The 22,989-nt window shown below is 47.7% G+C and overlaps 2 protein-coding genes and 1 long non-coding RNA gene across 4 annotated transcripts in view; 1 reads left to right on the top strand and 2 right to left on the bottom strand.

Moving 5' to 3' along the window:
• The window catches only part of LOC136768664 (uncharacterized), a 142,777-nt gene that overhangs the window by 42,147 nt on the left and 77,641 nt on the right, over positions 1–22,989 (bottom strand). The gene's annotated exons all lie outside the window — the stretch shown is intronic.
• On the top strand, positions 11,290–20,660 carry efs (embryonal Fyn-associated substrate). 2 transcript variants are annotated; one of them, XM_066722934.1, is made up of 7 exons: positions 11,290–11,447; positions 13,498–13,650; positions 15,182–16,801; positions 17,104–17,244; positions 17,364–18,347; positions 18,432–18,512; positions 18,619–20,660. In XM_066722934.1, exons 2-7 carry the CDS (start codon positions 13,639–13,641, stop codon positions 19,057–19,059), a joined length of 3,279 nt encoding a protein of 1,092 aa, XP_066579031.1. In that variant the 5' UTR covers positions 11,290–11,447; positions 13,498–13,638; the 3' UTR covers positions 19,060–20,660. The 2 variants fall into 2 exon arrangements, with proteins under 2 accessions (XP_066579031.1, XP_066579030.1); XM_066722933.1 differs by having other exon boundaries at positions 11,292–12,304.
• c14h14orf119 (chromosome 14 C14orf119 homolog) lies at positions 21,093–22,968 on the bottom strand. The gene is made up of 3 exons (XM_066722963.1): positions 22,652–22,968; positions 21,742–22,227; positions 21,093–21,534 (listed from the first exon to the last, which is right to left on the bottom strand). The coding sequence occupies exons 2-3, from the start codon at positions 22,225–22,227 to the stop codon at positions 21,361–21,363; spliced, it is 660 nt and encodes a 219-aa protein (XP_066579060.1). The 5' UTR covers positions 22,652–22,968; the 3' UTR covers positions 21,093–21,360.

Genomic DNA, 22,989 nt, shown 5'->3' with positions numbered 1-22,989 from the left:
ACAATTGTAGGTCATCCTGGATAAAAGTCTCTGCTAAGAAATGAACTAATAAGAAGAATAAAGTGCTGATGAAGACATCTATTCCTGGTGTCTGACTAAAAGCAGTGGAAGTGCATCTTAATTTCACTCTAGGTCCGGAAGCAGTCGCCAAAGCCATTTCTTTGCTACATAATGTTGCCATTTCTTTGCTGGATAATGTTGGGAAACCCTGCTTTATTGGAAAGGCAGGGAGTGCTGGTTCTATAATGCAATGCCTCAATGCTGTGTGTGATCCATGATTTGTTACAGCTTCTTCTTGGACCTTTTTGAGATTTGTTCTTCCATCTTTTCCCTCACATCCATCACCCTTTTTCTTTTTTGAAAAAAGGTTTTGTACTCATTCTTCTCTCTGTTGCAGCTCTCCAGCAAGATCTCCTTTTCACGGTTCAATCTGTTGATTGTTTCTTGTATCTTCAGCTCAAAGTCGGCAATTGTCTTCTGGTGAATTGCTTCCAGCTCGCCCATCTTTCTAGCTTCTTCCTCCTCATACTGCTTTTCCAGTCTCTCTGCCATCCTTCTGACCGACTGCACCCTGCTCTGGTACTTGTTGTTGGAGAAAGGAACCCCTGCGTTCTGTCTCACCATATCATCTATCTTGTCCAGCAGCTCCAGCACTTGCTTGTGGTTGCTCATGTCTTTTGTGAAGACATGATATCGGTTGCCACATTTCTCCAACACTTCCTGTAGATCTCCTTTAGAACACTTTATATGGTCATCAATGCCAACCTCTCCCAGCAGCTCTCCAAAGGTGAATAAAATGATGGTGTACCTGAAAGCTTCTTCACCAAATGTCTCCTGTATCTCCTTCACACAGCCACTCAGACCGTACTTGAATTTCTTTATGGTTGTCACTAACAGAAAGGCGCTGGGTCCCGGAGCAGACAAATGGCAAATCATTTTCTCCTCAAGTTCTATGTTACTTAATGCAAGATTATTCCAATTTGGAGTGTCAATCACAGAAACTAGCCTCCCTGCAACATCTCCAGATCTCTTCTCACATATAACTGTTTCATCTTCTAGCTTTGATGATCTGAACTCATTAGCACCCAGGATTTTATTTCCAGCTGAACTTTTCCCGTCTCCAGGAACCCCCAACAAAACAATATTTACATTGGGTCTCTCCTGGACTGGGCTGGGTACAGTTACAATATTTTGGGAAACTGCAGATAAGAAAAAAATGAAAAGATAAACTTAACAGTTACTACTACCAATAATAGTGTTAAGATTTATTTTCCTTCTAAGTATTAACACAGATTTATCTGGTTTGAGAAGTCACCAGAAACATTGGCACATTAGTTGAAGCAACCTACAAAGAGGAAACAGATGTTGTTTATCTGGTTAAATGGCTTTTGTTATTTAGCCATAAGCTTTAATTCAGAATGTGGCTATAAAAATGGTTCAGTTCCACTAACATGGGGACTACTTTCTCTCAATGGTTTCTTGATCTCAAATATGTACTTAAGCTGGAAATAAAAGTTCTTAATGTGAAACTTGCCAGTATTTCAGTAATACAACATCAAACACCCCCCCTCCTCCCCATCTCTCTCTCTCACACACAACCACTTTCTGTTCCCTACCTGCATCCCAACCTTTTTTATTTTAAGGTCATCAGGCAATACCCAAAGTTTCACAATTGTGCAATATATCATTCCTTTTAGAAAACGTAAACATTCCAGTAAGTTTTCAGCACTCGCTATATTTTTCTTGTCTACGAATCTTCTATAGCTATGTTGGGTGAAACCCGATCGTATTTGATTAAATTAAATCACCTTCATTTGTGCCAGTTTCTGTAGAATCAAGCATGACAAGGCGATCTTCATTGACATTGTGTTTAGGTTCCACTTCGACTAATGTCCGGTCAACTCCATCGAATTCTGTCAATTTCAGGAGCTTTCGACTACTTTATTCCACCATACTGCTGAAAGAGGCTGTATTCCATTCATCATGGATGCAGCCATCTTTGCTCAGATCTGAGAACTCAGTCAATACAGCCCTCTGATTGGCTAGAGCACGGTCGCAGTGATTCAACATTTCGAGTGAGAGGAGTCAGTAAATATAGTTCAATATTGTAGTCGGAATGAAAAGAAAAAAGAAACTGGCAGAAATCACGTGGAGAACTTTGAGATTAAATAGTATGAACAGAATATTTCACATTTTAGTTTTTGGACCTCCTATTACAGGAACGAACCTAAACGATACAGCCTACAGCCTATGAACTACATGGTGGACAGCAAATTAAGTTAAACAATGGTTCTGAGTATTAGAACTCTGATTTCATGCGGAGGATTTACTTATTTCTTTTTTTCTTCATGAAGGACTTACAGTTTGCACCAATGTTCTTGCTGTTGCATCGCAATGGCTGAGGAATTAATACATTCTTCATTGAAGACGACACTGGCAGCTTGCTGTCAAACTCATGATTTTGACCAGGAGCTGCAGAAAGTGTCAGACTTTTTTTAGCAGCATGGGGGGGAAGGGGTTATTGTAACAGAAATGAAGAGATAGAGGAACCTAAGGACAGTTAGGTATAATCACTTTTCTCATGTTGATCTTTAACTCTTAGGGTTGCAGAATAACAGTGACACTAATGGCTGCTTGCAGACGCAACGGAGGACAGTGTGGCACAGCACAGCTTTGCAACAGTCACTATACTGACAAAAAGACAGACTGATTTTGTAGGTCTACTAGCTTCCTGATCAATTAGCCACCAATTAGTTTTACTAGTTATTAAAGCCTTAATAGATGTAGGTACTGTGTCTGTTATAACCTTGATAACCATAACATAACATGCTCATTAAGAATATGAATGTATACAGCAAGAACATTTACATGGATAGAAAAACATTAAATTAATCCCAAAAAGGATTCACTGTAGTCTTTACTTGTGCTGTGTTACTCACCTTTAAAAGTAATGTATGGTTGATATTGGCTATGGGTCAAATGGCCTCCTCTTGTTTGTGAACTTTCTGGGTACCAGCTTGGTAAGAAACCTAGTGCCAAGAGAGACAGGTGAGTAATCATGCAAAGGAGTAACAGCAAAACCCCAAAGTTATTGACAAAGTGGACTAGCTTCCAGTCCAACAATGATACTGGAGCCAGTGATTACAAATGGAAATGATTATCCCACCTTTTCATATTGCATCCTGCAAGATAGCTACAGAATGTATGTTTCAATAATAATAAATAACAACAAAAGCTTAAATGCATGATAGAATCATGGTAAACACATAGTAAAATCATAGATGTTCATATTAGAGGGAACAGACTAAAGTATCTAGCCAATTCTTCTGACTTTTAGATATCTATATAGATAGATATCTAGATTTGGCTGGACTGTGCAGACAGAGGAGTGGCCAGTGTCCGATATAAGTTCTTGTAATCTTGACTATTAAGTATGTGCGTGCACTCTGGCCTGCGTGTCCCGTCCCTCCGTGTGCACCTTGTCTACACCCTGGCTGGGCAGGAAGTTGCCTGTCACAGCCTTCCTCCCTTTCCTCTGCATCTCATTTGGGTTTGGTGTCAGTTGACTGTCCTTATTAAAGAGCAGAATTGTGGTTCCTTGCTATTAGAACTCAGATAGTTTAAACTGTTACAATATTAAAAATCCTGCAAGAGAGCGAGATTTTGCATGTTCTCACATGCAGACTAAGAAATACAATGCATACCTTTGTAGGGTTCCATGTTCTCACCTGGAGGTTGCATAGGACAAAAGTCAGACCCTCAGGCCCCAGGATCTTGTACTTAAAATTAGTGATAAATCCGAAATGGGATTCTGCATTAATCCATCCATTCTTTATTCATTAATGCATTCATTTTGTGGAATTGTTACATTGGCAGTAGTGTTTCCATTTACCAGTGGAACTCGACAGGCACATCTTGGTGTTCTGTGTTTTACAAATTCATGGCCAGGGAGCAATCGATAACAATTTGCTGCACTATTATACTGGATAATGGATAAATTCACGAATAGAAGAAAGAAGTCTCTAATGATAAATAAAACCATCCCCAAGTAGTTTTCTAGTTTTCTGTTAGGGAGTAGTAAAGGCTGCTTTGATTTAACACCAGCCTCGGACACTAAATAGGGGAGAGTCAAAAAGGCTTAATGTAGAAAAAAAACTGAATGTGCTTTAAACATGACCATTACTTTTCAAACTGTTGTATGTTTACATTTGGGCACTTCCTAATGGTACCAACAAACCAAGTAATATTAACAATATGATTACGAGGTTAAGCCCTGCATATAATCCTCTTATTGTGAAAATTGCTTAACATTGAATGCGCTTAATCTGGTTTACTGTACTGTCCATTTGTGCCCATATATAAATGGCTAAAGATCGGTACCATCCAGACTGGTACACAAAATATTGGATGTTAAAAATTATTTTAAAAGCATACTTTTCTTATTAAGCCCTATTGCAGCCAAGGTGAATTGCACTACTTGCAAGCGCAATTTGTGTATGGGCACTATACTTGGGTTAGGTATGAAATGCTGATATGTTTGAACATTAAACCAGATTTTGCGACGTCCTGTGTTAAGCGCAATTCATAATGCGTATTGGGGTTAAAGTGAATTTGATATTGATTGTGTTGCGTTAAACGCCTGTTCTTTTGTATATAGGACAATATAGGATATAGGATATATATAGGATAATTATGCTTTTAATATCACTTTAAACATCCAATATTTTGTGTTTTGGATGGTACTAATCTAGTCATTTATATAGTTTGTGCACAAATGGTTACGTTAAGTACAATGAACCACATTAAGCTTTTTGCACATTAAGCGCATTCAACATTAAACGCATTTAATTTAATTCAGACCCTCCCCTAAATGGGAAGTAAACGTATTGCGTCTGACCTGTTGGTTTGCTTTAACGGTGCGTATACATACAGTATTTAAAATGTATTTAAATCATTTAAATTTGGAATCGCATCAATAAAATAAACCCCGTATTATTATTACGATAAATGGTGTCCAATGCTAGTGTGAAGTGTTACTTTGTTGTAAATACTCATAGATAGCCCTAGATTCGATCAAATATTACAAAACTACAGTACGTTACTTATAGTAAAACGACATTAATGAAGTTGGTGTATTACGAGGCATAACCCTTAACATGCACCAATGCAGCCTATCATGAGGATCAGTGCCGAGGTGTCTGAGGGCCAAATCCGGCTCAAATCCGGCTTAAAATCGTGTAGTGTAAACCCGGCATAAGGTAAATCGAAACGCGTAAGCATTATGATAATACGAGGATACAGTTTACATTTCCAGATGCAATAGGAGGAAACAAAATATTGATTATAATAGGATATAGCTATAAACTCACCACGGGCAAATCTAGCGCTCAGTGTACACTCGTGAAATATTGACGCATCATGCAGAGCCAGGCCACTTTGCTTCCACGTTGCTGATGATGTGGCTGCATCACATATGATCTTCACAGTGCAGAGCAGCAATTAGCTGCAGTAGCTGTATTGTGAAGTATCTTTCATTTGAATGCTAAAGGCTACTATTAGGCCTACCTGCACATTAATGCTGTGGAAAGACTTCCTATTCAAATAATCTCCTTCATTTACTGAAGGAGCTGTGACAGGAATAGAGTGCCATCTATGCAGCCAATCACACCAAACCCTAAAATATATCAAATTAACGGATTAGTGCTTCAAGTCTAAAGCTTCATACTTAATAAATTAATTATTGCTTAGACTGATACCTGCAATTCTGAGGAGTTCGTCTGTGACGTGGGAAAACCACACAAGTGTACAATAAACGTTTCAGTGCAAGAGTCACATTTCTGACAGCCTTGGAAATACGCTCAGCGTCGCCGGTGTTGTATAGAAACCTCAGTGCAGCACAAGCAATCTGTCCCGACCTGAGAGCAGGTCCACCATGTGTCTTATGAACGATATGAGGATGAGGATATTGTTCAGATGAATGATGTGCAGAAAAACGGTAACGCTCAAACAGATCATCATCAGGGCATGAAAAAACATCCAGGCGGGGTCTGATCACGCCGGAGTATTTGTGCTTCAATATCAACGGTCTCTTCAAGAAAAGCACACGCCATGTGTGACCCCTCCTTCAGTCTGCAGGCTTCAGCTAGAGAGCCGGAGAAACTCCGGGTTGGAGTAGAAGAGGAACACAGAATAATAACCAGCACCGAGGACTGCGACTTTAAACCCTATTATACATCACAATCAAACTCATCCAGCGTCGCACAGCACAGATACACTGTAAAAACAACACAAAAAACGCAAATACAGCTATACGAATATGCTAAGATAACTCAGCCTTTTATTTGTATTGATTTTTATTGATGCATTAAGGGATTTACACCGATTCGCTATTTCAGACACTTTTACTGTATTGAATAATTTTGTGGCGTATTTTTACTTTTATTCTTGTTAAACACAATGACTATAGGCCAGCCTATTGATTATGGATGCGGCGCAGTCGTGGCAGATCAATAACCTGTCGGAGATCTCAGCTGATGTTAATGGTTTGATGGGAAACTGTGCTTATTGATGAAGTCTGGGATGATGATCCCAAATCACTGTTACTGTCCCTGTTGCCAGACACGCAGCGATGCTCTTATGTGTTGAAATCGCCCTGGATAAGAGTTAACAAAATGGGATGGAGTGAATTTGGAAGAAACTGCACTCTGTTGAAAGGAAATATACCCATGTGCCTGAAGAAAAAAGTATTTAATCAATGTATATTACCCGTGCTCACTTATGGCAAGAAAACTCACAGGCCAACTCGGTTATTATTATTATTATTATTATTATTATTATTATTATTATTATTATTATTATTATTATTATTATTATTATTTATTATTATTTATTATTATTTTTTAATTTCTTGGCAGATGCCCTTATCCAGGGCGACTTACAACATAAAATCGTATGTTGTTTTGCTTGTTTTCAAGATAAAAACATTTTATTAAATATGCAAAATAAAAACAAAAAAATACACTCCAGGGAACTATTTCCACTACGGTGTTTTTTACTACCCCCAAAATGTCAAAGGGATCATAAAGGGATTTGGAACCATTCATTCAAAGAGTATGTACCTCGGCAGGCAAGCATCCTCAATGTAAATATAAAGCCCCTGTCAGATGAAAGATATTGAAACACACTAAAAGGTTTAAAATCTGTAGTTACACACCACCACTTCATCCAGCTCAGGATGGGATAAACATCTTCTCCCTGGACTTAAAACACCATGTCTTGCCTTGCCCGTAACATACTGTGACCAGACTACGCCACCCTGTTGGTTTGTCTGGGGGGTCAGCGTCCCCTAAATTCACCTAAATCAAAAATTGCACGTATTTTATTGGTTATTTTAACCACAATATAGTGGTTAATTTTTCGACTCTGTAATTGAGAACTAAAAAGAAAAGAAACAAAAACTATTGCATTGTTGCATATTGTAGTTTTGGGGGACATTCAGAAAATTGAATTGACAAGGATTAACGGACCCTTGATGATAATCTTAATCCAGTGATATGATGAGTGAGGGTAACAGCGCCCCCCTATGGCAAGACCAATTAACATTTAACAATATCTCAAAATACTTGTTGGGCTCACCGTGGTCCTGGACTGGATGAAGTGGTTATTGATAATATAACCATACTGCACTCTTCCTTCAACACCTTCATTGTGTGCAGTGTAGTGTAGTGTAGTGGCAGTACAGTACACTACAGTGCAGTGCAGTATAGTGTAGTATATATAGTACAATAAGTCAGGCAATGATTTACGCACGGGCCTACTGGGCACTTGCTCATGGCACCAGACCAGCAGGGGGCCCTTGACCCTGGCATATTTGTATATGTGTATATTTTTTTCATATAAAAAATATTATTTTTTTGTCAGTAACAGAGCATTGTTTAATACTGTCATCATTTTATTTTCTTTGCAGTTGTATTAATTTAGAAAAAATAAAACAAATAATTAAAAATAGCAATGTTGTGCTGTGAAGAGGGACATCTATAGGCGAGCAAGAATCATTGAGTAGGCTAATAGCTACTATTTCACGACTCTCGCAAAGACAGTTGAGTTACTACAAACAAAAATGAGTTCAAAACCACAACCAAGAGCAATGAAAAGAAATTTTAAAAAAGAAAAAGAAGCAAGAGAAGCTGGATTGGTACAAAAGCTACCAACAATCTCCAGCTTTTTAAAAATCAGTGCAAACACTGATAACAACGTGAAGGTGGCGCTAGCACAATTCACTGTGATAGAAGTGATTCTGAGCCGGCCTGTGATTACCAAAGCCTGCCGGCGACACCATGTCATTTTACGCAGTCAGATCACAGTCAGAAAGATGAAGATGACCACTTGTTTTGGGAAAAAACAGCGACACAGGATTATGGGGAGATATAAACAAGTATTCTTATTACCAGAGGGGCTGCCGCTTTCCACAACTGACGCTCAAAATATACATCTTCCCTAAGGGATAGTGGTCTGGGTGGTAAGACTTGCTCCCTTACCGATGATTTATTACACACTCGCTTACCAAATGGCCAGATTGTTTCACAAGAGTGGCTATTATACTCTCCATCAACTGGACAGGTGTTCTGCTTTTCATGTAAACTTTTCTCGCCCAAAAGACACGACTTTACGGATGGATTCAGTGACTGGAAGCACCCAGAGCGGATTTCTGAATGGTAGAGGAGCCCTGGTCATATGTCATGCGTGCTGGCCTTACTGCATAGATCGAAGAACACTCAGGCCATGGACTCAGCTCTGGTCAAACAAATTGCAGGAGAGACGGGATACTGGAAAGAGGTGCTGAAGAGTGTGGTGGCTGTGATAAAGCTTTTATCCGAAAGAGGACTGGGGTTCAGGAGGGATGACGAGCTCTTAGGTTCGCCTCACAGTGGTAACTTTCTAGGAATTTTAGAACTAATATTTCAATTTGACCCGTTTCTATCAGAGCATATTAAAACGCGTGGCCAGAAGTGTATCTTATTTGTCCTCTACTATATGTGAGGAGTTTATTGAAGTAATGGGCGAAAAAAAGTAAACAAGTAATTGCGAATGCATTTAAAGGATGCAAAATATTTTTCAGTCATCGTTGATTCAACACCAGACTTGTCCCATGCAGAGCAGTTAAGATTCATCTTCAGATTCATAAATGAGAAAGGGAATGTGATCAAACGATTCAAAGCTTTCAAGCCCTTTTCAAGTCACACAGGTGATGATCACATCATTAAAATGGTAAACGATCTTGGCTTGGACATATTAAACTGTAGAGGCCAGTCGTACGATAATGCAAGCAATATGTCGGGCAGATACAATGGACTGCAGGCTCACTTAAAATGGATAAATCCATTGATCCATTACGTGTGCTGCTCAGTAGGTGTAAACAGCATACACAGCAGTAGCCCAGAGGTCGGAAAGTACTTTAATCTGTTACAGTCACTGTATTCATTTTGTTCTGCATCTACTCGCCGATGGGGTACAGTATTCATAAATACAAACTTAACACTCAAGCATTTGTCTGATACTCGGTGGAGCTGTAGGGCTGAGTCAGCCAAAGCTCTTTGCAAAAATTACAGTAATATAAGAGAGGCTTGCAGATTAGATAGCTGCAGATGAGTCCGAAAAACTAGAAGCACGCAACGAAGCATCGGGACTGTGTGCAATGATGGACAAACTAGAAACTGCATTCATGACGAAGTTCTGGAATACTATACTTAAAAGATTCCACTTGACCAGTTTATGTCTACAAAAAAGTGATATGGAAGTGTGCCAGGTGTCCAACGTCCAACGAATCAAGAAAAGAAAAACTTTTGCAGATGAGACCACAGATGGTGATGCAGGCTTTAGTGGAAGTCGTAAATTTAAAGTGGACATATTTAATGTTACTATTGATAATCTTGTCAAATGCCTTGATCACAGACTGGATGCCTATAAACACACAAATAGTCTTTTTGGTGTTCTATTCATGCCAGACTCAGAGTCAGACAGCAACATTATTACAGGAGGCCATAACCTTTCCTCTGCTTACCCTGAGGATTGAACAGCTGTCTTGCTGATGAGCTGATTCAGTTCAGATCTTTCATTTCAATGGAGATGGATAGATCACCATCAAAGACGCTCAAAACAATGATGGATTATGGACTGCCATCGGTTTTCCCCAATGTGTATGTTGCCCTTAGGCTTTTCCTTACACTGCCAGTCAGCAACTGTGAAGGAGAGCGTTCATTTTCTCTCATGGCAAAAGTCAAAAATGAACTAAGAACCAAAATGTGCCAAGGTCTCAACTCGCTGTCTTTAATGGCCATTGAATGTGAACTGGTGAGGGAACTGGATTTTGATGACGTTGTGGAAGAGTTTTCTCGAAGGAAAGCAAGAAAGATACCCCTCAGCTAAGGTAAAACCATTTTTTACTAAGCTATATGCCTTTGATGATTATATTGCTGCTTTTTTTATCCACATGACACTGCTTAGATGTTGATAGACATTGGTGAGATATAAATGAGGCAATTTGTGGTGTGAAACAGAATATTGTGTGCACTCACCCCGCTTATTATTGTCATTGTAAATCCTGTATGATGGGGCATACAGGTGCAACACTGCTGTGGAAAAATGTGGTGCCAGGGGGGCCTTCAACGTCTAAATCTGTCTCTGTAATAAGTGTAGTATAGTACAGTAAAATGTACAACAAGGGAAGTAGCGGCAGTGCTATGCTAGTTGTTTGTTGTACTTACAGTATGTGTCATTAACTGAACTGGCGTTAGGACATTTCCGCGACTAGGGGCTAATGCATCCCACACTTGAGTGAGTAGGGGTTACCGTAAAACAAGAGGCGCACCCGCTTTTGAATGACTTGCCGTTTTGATATAAACAGCCTTACGTCAACCCGTCACACAACCACACACCCAGCCACACAATCACACACCCAGCCACACAATCACACCTTCACACGGCCTGTCACCTACGCCAATCACACAGTCAGCCATTCCGTAAGACAGTCTTGATCAAACAGACACACAATTGGAAATGCATGCGTGGGAGAGAGAGAGAGAGAGAGAGAGAGAGAGAGAGAGAGAGAGAGAGAGAGAGAGAGAGAGATAATAACAGGGAAGAATGGGCTATAAGGGTTTTGAGAAACTGTTGCGTCTGCAAGTTACAGATCGCCTCCCCCCACACAATTGGTGCGCATATGCTACGTGAGTTACGGCAGCGCTGTATTCCGGGCTGTACGGTGAAATACAACACCGTCTCTCCCGCACACGCGAAAGACGGGCTGGGCGCAGGCAGGGACGAACAAAAAAGAGAGAGAGAAAGAAAGAGTGAGCACGTTAGAGAGAGAGAGAGAGAGAGAGAGAGGGAGAGGGAGAGGGGTACACTATGGAGTGCACAAGGGCTCCGGGACGGGCGGCGGATTCGCGGTAACTAACAGCCGGGTCGCGAACGGGTCGATTTTTGATGATTGTGTTGGGTTTTTAGTTTTCGTGCGGTTTGCAAAAGAGAGAACCAGGGGGGATCGGAAAAGCAGGGAAATAATGACAATGCAAGGCGACCGCAGACTGCAAACCTCCCCGTGTCTGAGAAGCAAAGAGACAGCTTGAATTGTGTGTGTGTGTGTGTGTGTGTATCGTTTTTTCTCAATTATATTATTTCAGTTGTGTTATAATTATTATTACTACACCGCGTTGTAATTCAAACGCCGACCCGACTTCTGTTTCCTTCAATCCAGCTGTGAGTGTGTATGCGTGCAAGCAGTGTGTAGCCTAAGTCGTGTGCTGTGATTGTGCGCTGCGTTGTGTGTTGTGGGTTTGGACTCGGATTGAGAAACGTGGCTCTGGCGGATAGCTGTGGATTGTGGAGTGTGTGCACACAGACGGGCATAGAGAGAGAGAGAGAGAGAGAGAGAGAGAGAGAGAGAGAGAGAGAGAGAGAGAGATACACGCACATCACTCATCTAGGTTATGATGATCCTACGGGGCGTGTGTGAGCGAGGCATCATAACAATAGATGCAATTAAGAAAAACATAGTGTGAACCAGTTTGTGGATCAGTCGGACAGACACAGAGCCAGTCCAAGTTGCGATCGGAATAACACATCGTCCGATCCGAATTTAGAACGTTTACATGTTCGTTTACGATTCGGCTTGAATTCCATTCTTCGCATTCGATTTTAAGCCACACGATCACCTGACTGGACTGGAGAGTCAGCTTTAAGATCCACAGGTAAAGCGAATTGCACGGTTACTAAAGCGGGCTGTCACCTGTGCGGTCCACTCCAGGTACAGTATATCACTGTATATATTTATTAACTTATTTATTGAGTAACTTATTATGATGAACGTTATTCGGGTTTTTAGGTGAATTATGCAAAAAACGACGTCACTCACAATCCTGTTCAAATCGGCGACCTATAGGAGTGACTTCTCGTTTTTCATATCAGTTGCACCATTAGTTGAAGGATTGTTAAAGGCGACAATCAAGAACAACAACTTTCCTTTTGTATTACAATTGTATCTTTCTCTTGCTGACTAATCGATACCTCTCTCAGGAAAAACAAACAGGGACACTAAACTACGTAAACAAGATAGTTGGGATGACTGTGTCCTACTGTACTGGATTTGAAAATCAGTCTAGCCGATAGATTTTAGTATCACCATAAAGTGTTTTTTCTGCTAATGTATAGGGTGAGAAGGGGCTGATTGCACGTCAAATATAATCATTAACAATATTGCTTGAACTAGTTTTAGCACAGTGACCGTCGGGCAGAGTTTGGGGTTTGTCGGGGCCGGGCGTGTCAGTGCGAGAGAGAGAGAGAGAGAGAGAGAGAGAGAGAGAGAGAGAGAGAGAGGGAGAGAGAGAGAGAGAGAGAGAGAGAGAGAGAGAGAGAGAGAGGGAGAGGGACTGCGCCGTGTGGAGCGCACTGGTCCCGGGGAACCGGCAGCACCGGTCCGACCGCCCTGCGCCCCGGCGAGACAACTCATAACATACGGGTAGAGAGGGAGGAAGGGATAGGGGCTGTGTAGTACAAAGATCAACACACTAATCCCATACCTGGATGTAGCAGGGGAGTGTTTTCAACTAACTATTATTTTAAAACTTGTACTATTTGTCCACAAGTTTGAATGTTGCAATGACTATTCATGTAATTGAATGAAAAACAAAATACAAAATAACACTATATATCCCCAGCCTTAATTCATTCTTATTTTCTAATTTGTTTACATTCGAAACGTTCTAGATTTATTTCGTTACACCAAATATTGTCACCAGCTTTTTTGCCAAAAATCGTGACCTAATTGAACCTTTCACAACAAAGCGCCTTATAACTTATTATTATTATTATTATTATTATTATTATTGCTTTAGTGTGTGTTGTGTGAGTGTGACTGAGAGGTGATGTGAGCAAACCCTGTGCGACCTTTGACCCGGATCTCGTTGTGTCCCGTCCGGTCCGCCTGTTGTCCCGATACAGTATGGGGGAGGGGTGTCCCCGATGAACCCGGGTTTCCATTGTCAACGACACCTGACGAAAAGCCCAGCGTGACCGGAGAGCAGCCGGAGCAACGTCCACACGTACACGCACACGTACAGGCACACGTACACTGGTTGCGTCATGGCGCTGTCGGTGAGTGCGTCCGTCTGTCTATGTGTGTCTCTGTATGTCTGTGTTTCATAACTAGCATTCTGACTTGTCTGTCTGTCTGTGTAAATTGCAAACAAAATCCTCTCTGATTGGAAGGGGGGGGGTCAGGGGCTCAGCTTTGCCTTGTGTTGTACAGCCCCCCAGGGGAGGCAGAGAGAGGGAAACAATGGGACCTGGAGCTGATGTACAGCAGGGGACAGATGTGTCTTTGAGTGCCCCCCCTCCCCCTTTCCCCCTCTCTCTGACTCTTTGTGGGTTTCATTGTGCTGTAGTGTCCAGTCAGTGTGTCTGTACTAACACCCCCTCCCTCTGTCTCAGTGTGACATGAGTGACCAGTTCATCAGTCATCATCCCCCCCTCAGTGCAGTGTTAATGTGCTGTAGTGTTCAGTCAGTGTGTCTGTATTAACCCTCTCTCTCTCAGTGCAGTGTTAATGTGCTGTAGTGTTCAGTGTGTCTGTATTAACCCTCTCTCTCTCAGTGCAGTGTTAATGTGCTGTAGTGTTCAGTCAGTCAGTGTGTCTGTATTAACCCTCTCTCTCTCAGTGCAGTGTTAATGTGCTGTAGTGTTCAGTGTGTCTGTATTAACCCTCTCTCTCAGTGCAGTGTTAATGTGCTGTAGTGTTCAGTGTGTCTGTATTAACCCTCTCTCTCTCAGTGCAGTGTTAATGTGCTGTAGTGTTCAGTCAGTCAGTGTGTCTGTATTAACCCTCTCTCTCTGTGCAGTGTTAATGTGCTGTAGTGTTCAGTCAGTGTGTCTGTATTAACCCTCTCTCTCAGTGCAGTGTTAATGTGCTGTAGTGTTCAGTGTGTCTGTATTAACCCTCTCTCTCTCAGTGCAGTGTTAATGTGCTGTAGTGTTCAGTCAGTGTGTCTGTATTAACCCTCTCTCTCTCAGTGCAGTGTTAATGTGCTGTAGTGTTCAGTGTGTCTGTATTAACCCTCTCTCTCAGTGCAGTGTTAATGTGCTGTAGTGTTCAGTGTGTCTGTATTAACCCTCTCTCTCTCAGTGCAGTGTTAATGTGCTGTAGTGTTCAGTCAGTCAGTGTGTCTGTATTAACCCTCTCTCTCTCAGTGCAGTGTTAATGTGCTGTAGTGTTCAGTCAGTCAGTGTGTCTGTATTAACCCTCTCTCTCTCAGTGCAGTGTTAATGTGCTGTAGTGTTCAGTCAGTCAGTGTGTCTGTATTAACCCTCTCTCTCAGTGCAGTGTTAATGTGCTGTAGTGTTCAGTCAGTGTGTCTGTATTAACCCTCTCTCTCTCAGTGCAGTGTTAATGTGCTGTAGTGTTCAGTCAGTCAGTGTGTCTGTATTAACCCTCTCTCTCTCAGTGCAGTGTTAATGTGCTGTAGTGTTCAGTGTGTCTGTATTAACCCTCTCTCTCTCAGTGCAGTGTTAATGTGCTGTAGTGTTCAGTGTGTCTGTATTAACCCTCTCTCTCTCAGTGCAGTGTTAATGTGCTGTAGTGTTCAGTGTGTCTGTATTAACCCTCTCTTTCCTCTCCTCTCTCTCTCAGACAGTCCTGGCGAAGGCCCTGTTTGACAATGCTGCAGAGAGCGCTGATGAACTGGCCTTCCGCAAGGGCGACATCCTCATGGTGCTGGAGCAGGGCGAGGCGGGGGGCGCGGGGGGGGGCTGGTGGTTGTGCTCGCTTCACGGCCGACAGGGCATCGCCCCCGGCAACCGGCTCCGCCTGCTGCACACCCAGCCCTGCCCACCCTCCCCGTCGCCTTCCTCCCTCTCCCTGCCCTCCTCCTGCGCTCCGCCTTCCGGTGCCGACGCGGACTCTGTGTATCTCTCTCCGGCTGCCCACCCTCGTCCTCCGGAACCGGAGCGGGGGTCCGGTTCTGGCGGGGGGCCGGAGCTGGAGTCTCCGGTGTACCTGTCCCCCCCCGCGCCGGGCAGGCTGAGTCACGGCGGGCCGCTGAAGCAGAACTGCGCCCCCGAGCGTGGACTGCTGGACAGGGTGAAGGGAGTGCGGGGCCGGGAGGCGGGGGGCGAGGGGGTGTACCAGTCCCCGGCGGGGGGGCGGCCCCGCTCGCGCTCCGGCTCCTGCCCCCGGCCACAGCCCCACACCCCCGCTGACTGGGACCCGTCCCCGGGCCGCACCCGCTCGCCCTCCCTGGGACTGAGGGGCGAGAGGAGCCCCCGGCCCCGACATAGCCCTCACCCCACAGCCACCCCCACTGCCCAGCCCCCCGAGACTCTGTACCAGACGCCCCCGGCTCCCCAGCCATCCTCCGCCCTCCACACTGAAGCGGTGTACCTGGTCCCTGGGGGGCCCCGCGCAGCCCCCCCACAGGAGGCGGTGTACCTGGCGCCCCCGTCCCTGCCCAGACCTGCCCTGGGCTCCCAGCCTCTCACACAGTCTGTGTATCTTGTCCCCCTGGAGGCCGTGGCAGTGGGGGGGTGCCCGGAGGCACTGTATTTAGTGCCCCGGCTGCCACCTACGGACCCGCCCCTGCCAGATGAAGTGTACCAGACTCCCAGCGCCGCCCTGGGCCCTGACAGTGTGGGGGGCATCGTGTGCTCTGAGGGCCATACAGAACCCGAAGGGCTGTACCAGACCCCACCGGCCGCTGTGGGGGTGGCGAAACGGACCCCCAGGACAGACCGCACACAATACAGTGATATCGCCGCCCCCTCTATCTCTGCGACAGGGCAGCAGCCCACCCCAGCCGTCCTGCCCGCCCCCCAGCCCCTCCCCAAGCCCGGGCACAGGACTCCAGTGGGGACCCCCCCTGCCTCCAGGGCAAAGGGCGTGAGGGCTGCAGGAAGAGGAGGGGAGGGCAGACCCCTGCTGGGCCCTGGCCCGTGCCGGGGGGTGAGCGCCGTGCCGGGGTCCCCCAATTTCGCCCGCAAGCCCCCCCCGCCCGCACCCCCGGTCAGAGGGGTCCCCAAGACTGAGGGCAGAGAGGAGAGAGGGGGGAGAGGAGAGAGGGGGACAGGGGGAGGAGGAGAGAGAAGGATGGGGGAGCCCGGCCCCAGTGCTGACAGAGGAGAGAGAGAGGAGAAGAATGGAGCCAGAACACCGGAGAAGGAGGAAGTGGAGAAGAGGAAGAAGAAGAATCAGAAGAGGATGACAAAGAAAAAGGAGGAGGAGGGGGATCCGGACGATGAGAACCTCAACAGCCAGGCGAGTGAGAGAGAGAGAGAGAGAGAGAGAGAGAGACGAGGGGGGGGGTGTGGGAGGTCAATACAGACACAGTGTTATTGTTCTCTGTGCTGAAGGCAGGGTACAATATGGTCACATTAACACTGAAGAGAGAGAGAGAGAGAGAGAGAGAGAGAGAGAGGGAGAGGGAGAGGGAGAAAGGGATCCTATTGTGCTGTATTAAGCTGGACAGGTACACAGGTAGATGGCCAGGAACATGTGTGGAGACAGAAAGACAGACAGACAGGTGTGCAGGCAGGTGATGTTGTTGTGCGTTATTTCAGGTGTACGACACCCCCCCCTCTGGCAAGTGGCAGCGAGCGGTCCCCACGGCAACCAGCGAGGACACTCCCGACGGCATCTACAACATCCCCCGCATCGTCGCCCCCGGCAACGCGGAAAGACAGCCCCCCAGCGATTTGGAGGTCAGTCAGGATTAACACATGTCTCTCCCTCCCTCTCCGTCTCTCTCCACCTCCCTGTGCAATATTGGTGTAATGTCTAGTCAGTGTGTCTGTATTAACCCTCTGTCTCTCTCTCTCAGGTCTACGACGTCCCCACACTGTCTCTGTCCGGCGAACTGCAGGAGGAGACCTACAGTGTCCCTGTCCCCCTTGGGGGGGCACTGTGTGCCCCAGGGGTGGGCGTGGGGGAGGAGGAGGATGTGTACAGCGTACCCTCTCTGCCAGGGGGCTCCGGTGCCGAGGGGGGTGCCGAGGGAGGGTCTGGGGGGAGCCAGGGCGACGGGGGGGAGCAGGGGGAGTGCGGGGTGTATGACATGCCGGCGTTGACCCTGTCGGATGCCCCCCCGCTGCCCCGCCCCCCATCGCTGTGCAGTACGGGCTCCGGCGACAGCCAGTGGAAGCCCTCGCTCTCTGCTCTCATCCAGTCGGCGCTAATCGCTGTCTCCCAGTCCCCACCCCCGCCCGCGCGGGAGCTGGTTGCCTCATTGGCCGAGATCCTGGCTGTGTGGAGGGCTGGCCAATCGGCATCACAGGACCCGTACTCGGCCCCGCCCCTCCACTCCCAGGCCCGGTCCCGCCTCTCCGACCTGGGCCCCGCCCTCTCCGGCTGCGGCTCCACCGCTCCCTCTGACGCCCTGCTCTCATTGGTCCGCCGGGCCCTGGAGGACTCCGCCTCCCTGCTGCAGAGCTCCACACAGCCCTCGGGGCGGCCACGCCTCCCTTCTCAGGATTCCCTGTCACGACGCCCTCTCCCCGCACTTCCTGTCGCCGAGGTACGGCCCCTGTCTGTGCCGGCGCCTGGGGGGGCGGGGGCGGGGGCGGGGGCGACCCTGGCAGTGGGTCTGGGGTCACGGAAGGGCAGCTGGATCCAGGAGAGGCCCCTGCCGCCCCCGCCCCCCGCCTCCTTCCCCCTGCCCCCCCCACTGCCGCCCCTGCCCCCCACCACAGACGGAGAGATCGAGATGGACGACCCGGCGAGCGAGTATGCTGGCATCGGCAGCCTGGGGGTGTCCACTGCCGTGCCCCCCTCTACCGGAGAGAGCGAGGGCTACGTCAAACTGCAGGTCAGTCCAGTGTCCGCCTCTGTGTCTCCCTCTCTCTCAGTGTATCAGTCAGTCAGTTAATTTTCCTGTTGTCCTGTTTCCCAGGGGAAGCCCGATCCATCCCCTCCGGTCATCCAGACGGACAGTGCCCCCCCCCAGACTGAGCCCCCCACCACAGAGAACAGGGTACAAACAGATCAGCATTCTCTCCCTCCGTCTGTGCAGTGTGGATATACTGTAGTGTCCAATGTATTAACGCCTCCCTCTCTCTCTGTCCCTCTCCCCTGCGCAGGCCAGCCCGTCCCCCCCTCTCCCGGTGTCCCTCTCCCTGGAGGACTCGGAGCTGCTGTCCTTCTACTCCTCGCAGAGCCTGTCCCACCTGTCCAGCCTGGCGGACGCCATCGACGCGCTCTTCTCCAGCGTGCGCGGGAACCAGCCTCCCCGGGTCTTCGTGTCCCGGGGGAAGAGCCTGATCGTGACGGCCCACAAGCTGGTCTTCATCGGGGACACGCTCTCCCGGCTGCTGGCCTCGCCGGACCTGCGCGCCAAGGTCACGGCCTCGGGGGGGCGGCTGTGCCAGGCCCTCAAGGCCGTGGTCGTGGCCACCAAGGGCGCGGCCCAGGCCTACCCCTCTGTGCCGGCCACGCAGGAGATGGTGGACCGGGTGGCCGAGCTGTCCCAGCATGCCGCGGGGTTCTCGGGGCTGCTGCAGAGACTCGCCGAAATCTCGTGATGGTTCTCATAGGGGGATCTGTTTTTGTTTTCTCAATATAAAAATAGCAATAATAATGATCGCAACAAGAGCAATAATGTCATAATGGTGCTGCCCTTTGCTGACTGTCTTACTGTGGGCTCAGACGAGTTGAATTAAAGCCCAGTTTCAAGTATTCAGTCACTTCAGTGTTAATACCAGCTCTTCACACGCACTGTGTTGTGTTGTAGTAGACTGTGTTGTGTTGTGTCGTGCTGTGCTGATCTGAGCTGTGTGGTGCCTCAGCTCTGGGTGTAAAGCTCCAGGATGGGACTCGAGCTGATTCTTAACGAGTCTTAACGATGCGGCTCGTTAGTGCCTTCAGTCGGGACAGGTCCTGGAACTGAGAGGTCCGTGGGACTTCTACTGCCCCCACCCCACCAGGATAGCAGCCCAGTGAAGTGTCCCGCAGACACTTATATAAGCACACCTGCAGGACTGCGCCACGGGGCAGGTGCAGTGTGGACAGGACTGATGTATACGGGACGGACTCGTGCCAAAATCACTGACTCGCAGTGTCCGGCCCCTGTCCCCGCAGCGAGAAGGTTATTTTTATTGTTTTTGTTGTTGTCGTTTGGGGTCGAGAGGATTTGAAGCTGTCTGTACAGGTGTGACTGTTACAATATAATGCCGCTGTCTCAGTCGATCTGAATGACTCTTTTTGTTTGTCTATCTGAGTGCCTCTCTCTTTCTCTCTCTCTCTCTCTTTATCTGAGTGCCTCTCTCTGTATTTATCTTTCTGAGTGCCTCTGCCTCTTTCTCTCTCTCTTTCTGGGTTAATGAGACACTGTACACACATGTTTCCAGTGTTACTGAGCCTCTGGGTTATTACAATACTGGTCCTGCTCTGTCAGTGGGGTTGTGAAAGAGAGAGAGAGAGAGCGAGGGAAAGGGTGGGAAAGTGCGAGCAAGAGAGTGAGTGTTCCCACGGTGACAGCACCCTGCTGAAACCGGTCATCCAGGCTCTCTCTCTCTTTCTCTCTCAAGTCTCAACACGACCTGTCCTGCCAGCAATACCACGATAACAGCCTGTTCACAACCCATTGTCTCGGCGTGCCTCTCTCGCTCTCTCATTGGTGCTTTTACACCAGTCTGCCGATGCACTGGGCACACCACCCACACTGTCGGGCTGGAGTCTCGGCAGCAGCAGGCCGTGGCACAGTGTGCGGGGTGGGGGGGGTTGCTGATTACAACAGCACAAAGGACTGGCACGTGGACTTTGTGTTGATTTTGTGTTCGTTTGCAAACCAGGCGCTTTATTTTATAAACTCCGCCCTCTGGTCAGTGCTGTTGCGTTGCCGTCGGGATTGAGTCTCCGGCCTGTGGGATGTGGATCAGTTTTGAAATCCCCTTTTTTTGTTTCCTTCCCTCTCTCTCTTATATATATATATATACTTATCCAGGGATTTCTTCTGTAATTGTTTGTTAAAAAAAAAAAAAAAAAGTGACAGCAGAGGGGCTGCACAGCTGTGACCTGTATTTTGTACCAGATTGTATTTTTCCGAACACACTTGTCTTTTGAAGGGAGGGTGATACTCTCCCCCTGTTCACAATAAAGCAGCCCTCTGAGGCTCCTTCACTAAGCCCCTGATTGCTGTCTCACTGACACCGATACACAGACAGGTAGAGGGACAGAGGGACACAGAGACAGACATGTAGAGAGAGAAGGACACAGACAGACAGGGAGACAGGACACAGACAGACAGGTAGAGATAGAAGGACACAGCCAGACAGGGACAGACAGGTAGAGAGAGAAGGACAGAGAGACAGGAAGAAAGACAGGTAGAGGGACAGATGGAGACAGACAAGCAGAGAAAAAGAGGGACAGAGAGAGAGGCAGGCAGAGATCTGATGAAGAATGTGTGTGTGTGATTGTGAGAGTGTCAGTCCGTGTGTCCTGGTGTTGACCAGACTCGGCTACACCCAGGATTTGGGAAGGTAAACAGACAGAGGTGAAAACACAACAAATGACGTGCGGAGACACGCAGACGACACACACACAGGAGACGGGCGGCCCGGTTTCAAAGGTATTTACAGCATTTATTCAATACAAAAGGGTGACAATCTTCCCAGAAGCTCTTAGTTGCAGCTCGTCATCTACCAGCAGGGCACAAAGCAGCGGAGAGTGAGTGAGTGAGAGAGAGAATCTTGTCCTGCCCCGCTACAACTTTCTCCTCCCTCACTTTACCCCTCTCTCCTCCCTGCTTCTTTTGTCATCTCTCAGTTAGTTCTACCTCCCTCTCCCACCCTCCTCTCTCTCCCACCCTCCTACCACCTCCCCCGTCACTCTCTCCCTGCAGTGTTGGAGACCTCCCTGTAGAAGGCGCTGGTGAGTGCGGGCTCCCTCTCCTCCAGGCAGTGCAGGAAGCCGTTCCTCTCCTCCTCGCTCCACGACTCGAACCACTGACCCCACAGCCGCAGCTGGCACTCGAAGATGCTGGGGGGCCGGTCGCGCACCTGGGGCGGAGGGGGTGGAGAGAGAGTGAGAGATAGCATATACAATCATCTTATGAAGAGTATCTCAATGTTCAAACGTAAAGCGCATTTCCTGTATTATTTGTTCCCATTGACCTCACACTGATGTCAATTAGCCGTGCCAATAAAGTTTTTCGAATTGAATCGAGTGAGACGTACACTGGCCGACTCTCCGGATACTAGACTGACCTGCAGTGTGGTCAGCTGGTCCAGCAGGGTGCACACCTTGCCCGGCACGGCCTTGCTCAGCAGATCCTGCAGGAAGCGGCCCCTCTGCGACGCCCCCCAGCCCTGAAGCCAGCCCAGAACGCAGCGCTGCTCCTGCCACACCGCGCCGCTGGGCGGGGGGCCCTGGGGCAGGTCTGACAGCCGCGGGGGGGCGCTGGGGCGGCTGAAGGACGTGTAGGGCAGGTACTCCGGGCCCGGGAGGGGCGGCAGGTGCTCCGGGCCGCCCTGGGGGGGCTGCGGCTGCACCGGGGGGTGTGGGAAGGGGATGCTGAAGTAACGCCCGCCCCCGTTGCCGCTGCTTCCTCCTCCTCCTCCTCCTCCACCTCCGCCTGCACCCGCGCCCCCCCCCAGGGACAGGCCGGACAGACCCTCCCAGACTGGGGGTGTTGTGGCAGCTGGGGGGCCCTGCTGACTCACTCCCTGCACTGCCTGAGAGAACCACGACATCTAGGAGAGAGAGACACACACACACAATTAGTGTTAAAAATAAGAGTACATAAGCACATTGATTCTGGCGATACTTAAGCATGCATTTGCTACTAGGATAAAATTAGGATCGTAACCCAAGTTGTGTTAAGATCCAGGCGGGCTCTGTTGTATTGGGATGTATGAGCTGTCGACACTTGTCTTTAGCTTATATATCGGTAGTAACCACTTTAATAAGCACAGGAGACTCGGGCCCCGGAGAGAGAGAGACAGATGGAGAGGGCAAAGTCTTGTGAGTGGCAATAGATGATGCATGTTGCGTTAACAGCGCACACAGCATGGCGTGGGGGGCTACAGTGGGACGTGAACAGCAGCCAATGTCATGCCAGTCTGCGTGGAGTTAATGAAAAAGAGAGAGAGAGAGAGAAGGACGACACACACTCACCTTCCGCTCTCTTCGCCCCGGACCACTCCCGTCAACACCGATGTCTATACTGAATTAATTAAATAATAACGAGAATTAAGCCCATCGCTTCCTGGTGAACATGTATTACAGTTACCCCCTGCTTGGCCACCGTCCCCCTCCTTCTCTCTTTCTCCGTCTGTCTGTCTCTGTTTCCTCTCGTTCTCGCCCTGCTCGTAGTCCGTCACCCTCTCTCCATGTTTGCACTGCCCCCGTATTATTGTTGTCTTTTTTTTTTGTGTGTCGGTTTGTTATTAGAAAACGTGTCAACTTCCGGTCTAGAGGCGCAGACGGGAAGAGGAGAGTCTGTGCAGAAAGAG

Source organism: Amia ocellicauda, chromosome 14, assembly GCF_036373705.1.
Source record: "Amia ocellicauda isolate fAmiCal2 chromosome 14, fAmiCal2.hap1, whole genome shotgun sequence".
Taxonomy (NCBI): Eukaryota; Metazoa; Chordata; class Actinopteri; order Amiiformes; family Amiidae; genus Amia; species Amia ocellicauda.
This window is presented reverse-complemented; position numbering and strand designations above follow the sequence as displayed.

Coding starts and splice junctions, on each gene's coding strand:
- c14h14orf119 (XM_066722963.1), bottom strand. CDS start 22,227: ATGTCGTGGTTCTCTCAGGCAGTGCAGGGAGTGAGTCAGCAGGGCCCC. Junction 21,535..21,741: donor ACCAGCTGACCACACTGCAG/GTCAGTCTAGTA, acceptor CCTCCGCCCCAG/GTGCGCGACCGGCCCCCCAG.
- efs (XM_066722934.1), top strand. Junction 16,802..17,103: donor ATGAGAACCTCAACAGCCAG/GCGAGTGAGAGA, acceptor GCGTTATTTCAG/GTGTACGACACCCCCCCCTC. Junction 18,348..18,431: donor AGGGCTACGTCAAACTGCAG/GTCAGTCCAGTG, acceptor CCTGTTTCCCAG/GGGAAGCCCGATCCATCCCC.